Consider the following 9,057-nt stretch of genomic DNA (forward strand, 5'->3'; position numbering starts at 1 on the left):
TTCAGGGGAAAAAAAAGAACACCGAAGAATAACAAACCATTTTCCGTCAAGCCAGTAAATCTGCAAGATTCTTGAAAATTTGTAGCATATTTTCGACTAAGATCATAATACCTCAAACTTCTGGAAAAAGAAAAATGGAAGGGAAATTATTTTACTCCATCTAATGGTCCATTAGAATACACTTGACATATAAAGTCTTAACACCATGTATTTCAAACTTCTGATAAGGTTGGTGGTGGCCATTTTCAATAAATACTCAACAGAGGTACGACAACAAGAAATTAACCAATTATCGTTCCAATCAATACCATACCTCGGGAAACTGGTGCCGGACTAACTCAGTGCTTTGAACGGTGGTGGTGGTGGTGTTTTGCTTCCCTCTCGGTGAGTGGAACGGCGGTGGTGTTGGTGGTTCGATGCCAACGGCGATGAGTGGAACGGCGTGGTGTTAGGGTTAATTTTGAAAGAAAATGTGGATGGATATAATGAGCTCGTCTGTGAAGGATATATGATATAAATATCGAATCAGCGACGGTTTCTTAAAAGCCGTCGCTAATAGCGACGGTTTTTGAAAATCCGTCGCTCATAGCTACGGTTTTTTGTAACACCGTCGCTGATTAAATCGGCGATGGTTTAAAACCAACCGTGACGGGAAATGTGATTACATGCAAAAATTGATGTGTGAGGGCAGTGTCTCTCGCGCATATGCGCGACACCGATGCGCGCATATGCGCGAGGTAGGCAGAGGACCTCGCGCATATGCGCGCTCTGTCGCGCTCATATGCGCGAGGAGGCCAGTAGCTACGATGCGAGAACAGAGGCACTCGCGCATATGCGCTGAAGTGAGCGCGCATATGCGCGAAAAAACCTTCGCTATTAGCGACGACGTTTTGAAAAACTGTCGCTGATTAAATCAACGACGGTTTTTTAGCGACAAAACGTCGCTAAATGTTCAGTATAGTTTAGTTTCCTTTGTTAATCTGCGCGGTTCATCTTATTACTTCAGCACGAACTTATTTTTCTTATTTTTTTACTTCGTCAACATTGATATGCTGAAGTAAAATATAATAAAAAAAAATATTGAAGCCCGTGTTTTTAAACATCCGAAGTAAAATATATTATTTTACTTCGCTTGTGTTATTACTGAAGTTATTGGTAATGTATTACTTCATAATTTGTTATTGCCGAAGTAAAGCTGCCGAAATAAAATCCGATTTTTCTACTAGTGTAGCTATGAGCTCCGGGAATTTATTCACTCTTCAGAATTTCAGTACATAATATCATATATATATTTTTAACTTTATCAAGTTTCAAGCACAAATATATTTTCTCGGTACTAGGCAAAGTGGAGTTTTCTTATGCATAGTAATCCCAGGCAAGACTTCAGTATCTATTCCATCTTTCTTTAATCCATGAGGCAACTCCCAGTCAAAAGAGTAAACAAGATTGGAGAGTGCAAGCTCCGTATTTGCAAGCCCCATCGATATCCCGGGACAACCCCTTCTTCCCGAGCCGAAAGGTAGGAGCTCAAAGTCTTGCCCGATCACATCGACAGAACTATTCAAGAATCTCTCTGGAGAGAATTCATCTGGATTTTCCCAATATTCTGGATCTCTTGCAATAGCCCATGAATTGATATGGACCAAAGTTTTAGGTGGGATGGTGTATCCTCCTACAATGCGTTCTTCCATACATTCTCTAGGTACTAGAAGTGGAGCTGGTGGGTACAATCTTAAGGTCTCCTTTACGACTGCTTTAAGATAGGGAAGCCTGGGCACATCATCTTCGTTTACAAAACCCTTTTTCCCAATGGTTTCTCTAATTTCAGCTTGCAGTTTCTTCATCGTATGCGGAGTTTGCATGAGGGCAGTCATAGCCCAGATAATTAACATTGCACTTGTGTCGGTTCCAGCGACAAATATATCCTAAAAACAGCGTACAATAAAGAAATCAATCTTGTTAATATTTTTCGTCTCAGCTGTTAAATTCAATGAAAAACATCATAGAACCCATGTCGAAGGAGTTGTTATGAGAATGAAAAGAGATAACTTACATAGAGCACAGCCTTGATACGATCCCATGTCAAATCAATAGAGCACAAGTTCTGTTCCTTAAGCTGGAGTAAAATGTCAAGAATATTATCGGTATTCTTCGTCTTATCCCTGTAATTTGGATCCAGATGCTCATCAATCAGTCCTTGGCAGAACTCATCCATGTCTTTGAAAGTCTTATCCAGCCTGGATAACATCCCAGTTAACTTGTCCACCCAACTGAACCAAGGTAAATAATCGGAAACAAAGAAACCTGCTTGCAGCGACTGTGCCTGAATCAGAAGATGGTCGAATTTTCGTTTGTTCGATTCCTCTTCACCTGATTGCTTGCCAAAGGCAATCCTACGGATCAACGTTACAGTCAATTCAAGGACGATCGTACTCAGATTGACACCATCTTCTTGACCAGATGAGTTGGAATTTGCTATGTTTTTTATCATACGAAATACTTCGTCTTCTCGAATCGGCCGGAATGATTGGACCTGTTTGTTGCTAAACAAATGAAGCACACAAATCTTTCTTAACTCCTTCCAAGAATCACTGTAAGGGGAGAAACCTATATCCAATCCACCGTAGGTTAATTTCTGCGTGCCAAGAGAAGGCGGCCTGCTGCAGAAGGCGAGATCGTGCGTTTTTAGAACTTCTTTCGCCATTTTCGCTGAAGAAACTACGACAACTTGAACTTTACCCAGCTTCATGGACATGAGAGGACCATATGTTTTGGCGAGTTTGAATAGATAGAGGTGAGTATTGACGCCGTCGAATTGGTGAAGGTTTCCAATGATGAACAGTCCCGGAGGAGACGGCGGAAGATTGGATTTCGCTGCATTTTTCGGGGTTTTGAAGAGGAAGAAGATGACAACAGGCAAAATCAAGGCCAGAAGGAGAATCATTTTTTATGTTTCGTGATTTCCATATTCTTCGAGTGCTCATATATTTATACATAATAGTAGCAAATCACTTTGTATGTGTGTAACGAATTTGAGTGTATTATAAATGGAAATAAGACTAAAAACCCAAAAATTAAAATAGCAAATTTCAGGACTTAAATACAACTTTGATAAGTTCGATAACCAAAAAAGCAAACATAACAATTTAGAGGATTGATTATTTTCTCTTTTCTTTTGAATATTGGAAAATGGAAAATAGATAAATACTTGCTAATTTGTGGAGGCAAATTGTTCGGAAGTATAGGCAAATCCCTAGATATATTGATGCGATGGTGAAAGAATTGACTTTGATTCGCCTAGATGAACTATGGATATATATCCTCAAAATCTGATAAATACTTAAAAATATGTCTCCACTAAAAATTTAATTTAACGGCTTACATTTTAAGTTTTCATTAAATCAATTCATATGCGTGTATATATACATATATAATAATATCATTATGCAAACTTTACATAGTAGGATATTTTTATAAGTACTTTTGTAAAAAAAAAAAAATTAGACACTAAATTTGTAAAATATATTATAAAATTTATAATTTCTTGTCAGAATCGAGATATGAAATTTAGAGGGGGGAGTGAATAAATTTTCTTCGAATATTTTCAATTGTGTTAACAATACTGAAACTTTCTTCTTGTCAATAGAGTTTTCCACAAATCTATTGGTATCAATTGTACGGAAGAAGACTTACTGAAACTGATTTGAACAAAAGCCTATTCAATTGGGTAATTAATAGAAGATAGACTGAATGATAAATTAACGCATAAATGTTTATGGATGTTCGGAGAATTCAACACTCATGTCACCCGTTCTTCCTCGAGGAAGATATGTACTAAAAAACTTTGGTAATTACAAGTGATTTTGAATTACCCACTTCAGTTAGAACTTAACACTGCCTAACTGAAACTCTTTGAGAAACTGAAAACTTAGAGCACTAGAGTTTATCTGATTTACATAGAAGAATTTGCACATCAATATTATCCTCTTGACCAAATAAATAATCAATAAGTTTTGTGATTCTTCTTTGATCTGATTGTGATATATCTGATAAAGATTTTTGGGATTTTCTTTTAACATCAATAAGAAATGCTTATGGCTGTTCCAACTGATCCCATATATGGTCTCAATCTTCAACGGTAACCTGAATAAAAAATATCCATTCATGACTGGAGATGTACTTGTTATCGATTCATCGCCTTTTCTGGTATCAGTTGGCTTCTGACAGAAGCTATCACTCAGATCGTTAACACTAATTGGTATAGTCAAAAGCTGTATGACTTCAAGTTTTGATCCTTAATCACCGATCAAAAAAGGTCTCTGAATCTATCTTGTAAAAAGTGATAGCATGTCGTTTGAATAAATTGAGAAGTCTCTTAATCAGTTTGGTCAGTTTGGGATAGTGATCAGTTAGACTATCTGATTTCAGTTTCTGCTTGGCTGGTAATCAGTTTGGTTATCTGATTTCAGTTTGGCTTGACTGACGATCAGTTAGGTTATCTTTTATCTATCAAACACCAAAATTATATGTTTCAACAATTTTTCCCTTCTTGATGGTTGATAAAATAATGTAAAAAAAAATTATTAATATTCGCATGAATTACTCCAATGCTGATTGCCAAACTGCCTGAATAGTAAACCGATTTATCGAGAACATGAACAGAACAATTTATTTTCTAAACTGACTAGATCTAGTTGACTTCTTTTCTTTCTCGGATTTCTTCTCTTGCTCTTCCCCTTTTTTGGCAACCGTCGGAGACATGAGATTAGTGAGAACATAATTCAGTTGAGAACTAACGATGTCAAGCTTAGAATTGAAATTGAGCTGAACTTCCTCTATCTTGGTGCAAATCTAAAAATTGTTGGCTTTAATTTACCCACCAAGATTAGTAGCAGTTGTTGCATGTGCCTTTTTGATCTGATCTAGTTGGCTGAATATAGAAATTAAACTTCTGGATAGATTCGACACATCTCTAAACATCTTATCTTTAAAAGATTCTAGAGCTTCTTCAGTATTGAGATTGCAACGTTTCAAAGCAGTAATGGAAGAAGAGATAGCAGTTAGATTGGAGATGATGTTGTTGGAACATTTTATGTTCGCAATCTTGATTTTGATGTTAACAAAACTTGTTATTGTGTTTCTAACATATTTACTGAAGTATGAAGTTATTAACTCAAGAAGAAAATTGAAACTGAATTCTGCACAAACTGAATTTCTGGCAAGTTTCGGTATTTTGATGATACCTCTCAATTGGATGATTCAAATGACAATCCGCTAACTTGATTGATCAAACAACTCAATTTGGAACAAGCCGTATTTCACATCAGTTGGGCGAAATCGGATAGTTATCGAGGTCTAATTGGTCGCTGAATTATCGAATTGATTACACAAAAAACAACAATTAGTTGAATATGAGCAGTTGCGGTATTTTGGTCATATCTCTTAGCTCGTTTATTGAAATGAAGAGATTCAGTATGCGTTGGAAAGATAAGATGATTTAAAAATCATCTTCAAAAGTCAAAATATAAATCGAAGCATAAGATCCTGATAAATGATGATGAAGCTATTAGTTCTACACAAACTGAAATCAGCTAGGCTGATTTTAGCTGACTAACTGAACTGAACTGAACCAGCTGCTGACCAGCTGAAACTGACCTGAATCAGCCGAACAGAACCAAACTAGTTGAACAGAACCAGACCAGCTGAAACTGAACCGTACCGAACCAGTTGAACTGTAGTATCCCGATACTTAATTTGAGTTAATTATTGGATAAATTCTATGTCGGTGAGATCGGAAAGACCGAAGTGGGTTCGGATCGTCCGATCAGGGTTCGGATCGTCCGAAGACAGGTGTCTGGACACGTGGAAGACATGCAGAGTTCGGATCGTCCGATCAGGGTTCGGATCGTCCGAAGACAGGTGTCTGGACACGTGGAAGACATGCAGAGTTCGGATCGTCTGATAAGGGTTCGGAAGGTCCGAAGTGTACAGGGTTCGGATCATCCGAAGTGGTTCGGATCGTCCGAAGTGGATCGGATCGTCCGATCGTTGTCTATAAATAGAGGCGCGAGGCTTCACTATTCCCTCGCCAATTCCGAGTGTTCCAGAGCGTTTTAGTCGTTTCTGATAGGTTTCTAGTCTTTTCCCGAGGTTTAGGCACTAGCGAGGAGCTACTGGTTTTGTAGCGGAGCTGTGCTCTAGTTGGGAGCTAGCGGCATCAGTGGGCTGACTACGGACGCGGACTTGATTCTAGGGCTGATTGCTAGGATCTACTGATTTGAGGTACGGAAGTACTATCCGAGATAGCAGGATTGAGTATGCTTTACTATGTGTTGCATGTTTATATGTTGCATTATTATCTGTCATATGATGCATGGTTTATTATGCGGCATTTGCATAATCATGTTGAGCCTGATTATCTTTGAGATAGCCTGTTGAGAGGGTGCTCAGCCCTCGTTTGTTGTGGATGGTTGGACCCCGTTGGCTGACGGTGGTCAGGTCACCGGTATATCCACAGGTTTATTTTGGTATGGGAGCCACCTCCTGGTGCGACGGCGCAGAGTGCTACATACCTTGACGTCATTTGCCTGAGCAGTATTTCGTTATACCCAGATCCTGGTATCCAGTACATTTTGCATACATGCATGTCATAGTCTTGTATACTCATACTTTCGGTGCTGAGCGTTTTATGCTCACGTCCTCGGTTTATCTCTGTTTTGGACACCCTATTCGATGGGGCAGGTCTCAGGTTGGACGGTCCAGGAGGGAGTGGACAGGGAGCTGGCAGAGGTTGATTTGTAGTTGTTGGTATTTATTCTTGGATTTAGTTCGATCTGGTTGTTTAAGTATTTTTGTACTTACAGTTTCGATTGGGTTGTATTACTTGTTCCGCTGTTTACCTGATTCAGTTTTAAATATAAATTTTGTATGCTTAAGTTCTGATTAGTAGGTGATTCTGGAACGGGTCACTACATTTATGGTATCAGAGCATGCATTAAGATTTTGGGATTTAGAACTGTTCTTTTGGGTTTAATCTCTGGTAACTTTTGTAGAGAGAGATGTCTGGTTATGACGACGATGCTAGTAGTCATGGCAGCGTTGGACGCTGGGGAGACCGCGACGATCGGGAGCGTCGCCGAGAGCATCGAGAACGTCGTCAACACCGTCGTGATGAGCCTCGGAGTTTTAGTATGCATCGGTTCTTGCAGATGGGGCCGAAACCTCTTTCGGGCGGTGAGACTCCGGATATTGCGGAGAATTGGCTTGAGAGGATGGAGAGCTGCTTCAAGACTTTTCAGTGCTCGGCGGAACAGCAAATTGATACCCTTGATTTCTTGCTGGAGGGTGGTGCGCGTAAGTGGTGGAGGTCTACCTCTGCACCGATAGTTCAGCGACAGGGTCGAGTTCTTTGGGCCGAATTCCGAGCCGCTTTCATGCTGCTTTACTTTCCGCCAGCTCTTCTGCAGACTAAGGCGATTGAGTTGATCAATCTGAAACAGGGGAGTTTGTCTGTTGATGAGTATCAACAGAAGTTCTTTGAGTTGCTTCCGTATGTTCCACATGTCAGTGATAATGCTATGGCCAAGTATAACCATTTTCTCCAGGGCCTCAATCAAGAGATTTATGATAGGGTTGTTGTCTGTGATGATCCGACATCGTATGAGGGTCTTGTAAACCGATGTCGCCAGGCTGAGGGCAGTTTGCTGAGAGGTCGAGCCATGCAGTCTGTTCGTCCTACTAGTTCTTTGGGTCCCCGCGCCCAAACATTTAAGAAGGCTGGATCTACTTCTTCTTCATCTGGATCTGGAGGAGTTTACCATTTTGGGAAGAAGAAGGGCCCGTGTCAGCATTGCGGGAAGGATCATCCGACGGAGCGTTGTCGCAAGGTTGCGGGTGCTTGTTACAGGTGCGGTGAGATGGGGCACATGAAGAGAGATTGTCCACAGACAGGCGGAGGATCAGGATCTGGTTCTCAGGCTTCAGTTCATCAGAGACCACAGCAGGGACGGTCTACTCAGGGTTCTAACCTCCGACCGCGTACTCAAGGGCAGGTCTTTGCTCTTAACCAGGATCAGGCTGCTGAAGAGAACGAGAGAGTTATCGCAGGTATCTTTTTATTATGTGGATTACCTGCTTACGTTCTCATTGATACTGGTGCATCGCATTCGTTCATATCTGCTAGATTTGCTAAGCGTAATGCGTTACCTTTCACTTCCTTGGACGTTGTGGTATCTGTTTCCACACCGATGGGTCATTCGGTGTTAGCTAAACGTCTAGTTATGGGTTGTCCTCTAGAGTTTGAGGGAAATATTTTAACTGCTAATTTGATGATTCTTGCGATGGAGGATTTTGATTGCATTCTGGGAATAGATGTGCTGACTGTGTTTAGAGCTACTGTGGACTGTTATCAGAAGTTTGTGCAGTTTCGTCCAATTGAGGGCGACAGTTGGTTTTTCTATGGAGAGGGAGCGCGACCCCCGATGCCTGTGGTTTCTGCTCTGAAAGCCTGTCGTGCTTTAGAGTCGGGCGGTGAAGGCTACCTTATCTATGCTATTGATTCGTCCGCAGATAGTGTCGGTATCAGTGACATTCCAGTGGTTCGCGAGTTTTCGGATGTTTTTCCCGAGGAGATTCCTGGTTTTCCTCCCGTTCGGGAAGTGGATTTCGGCATTGATTTAGTGCCAGGCACGGCACCAATCTCTAGAGCTCCTTATCGTTTAGCTCCATCGGAGATGCAAGAATTGAAACAGCAGTTGCAGGATCTTCTTGACAAGGGGTATATTCGACCCAGTGTGTCCCCGTGGGGAGCACCAGTTCTTTTTGTCAAAAAGAAGGATGGTTCTATGCGGCTCTGCATAGATTATCGGCAGTTGAATCGTGCTACGATAAAGAATAAGTATCCGTTGCCACGGATTGATGATTTATTTGATCAACTGCAAGGTACCTCTGTATATTCCAAGATTGATTTAAGGTCTGGTTATCATCAGCTTCGAGTTCATCAGGGAGACATATCGAAGACTGCATTCAGGACCCGGTATGGGCATTATGAGTTTCTGG

At 40.7% G+C, this 9,057-nt stretch overlaps 1 protein-coding gene across 1 annotated transcript; it reads right to left on the reverse strand.

Annotated features, from left to right (window-relative positions):
* Positions 1–1,216: 1,216 nt before the first annotated feature.
* LOC140818252 (6,7,8-trihydroxycoumarin synthase-like) lies at positions 1,217–2,971 on the reverse strand. The gene is made up of 2 exons (XM_073178161.1): positions 2,054–2,971; positions 1,217–1,925 (listed from the first exon to the last, which is right to left on the reverse strand). Exons 1-2 carry the CDS (start codon positions 2,942–2,944, stop codon positions 1,311–1,313), a joined length of 1,506 nt encoding a protein of 501 aa, XP_073034262.1. The 5' UTR covers positions 2,945–2,971; the 3' UTR covers positions 1,217–1,310.
* Between the last annotated feature and the right edge of the window lie 6,086 nt (positions 2,972–9,057).

The sequence above is a fragment of the Primulina eburnea genome, chromosome 17 (assembly GCF_022965805.1).
Source record: "Primulina eburnea isolate SZY01 chromosome 17, ASM2296580v1, whole genome shotgun sequence".
In the NCBI taxonomy this organism is placed as follows: domain Eukaryota; kingdom Viridiplantae; phylum Streptophyta; class Magnoliopsida; order Lamiales; family Gesneriaceae; genus Primulina; species Primulina eburnea.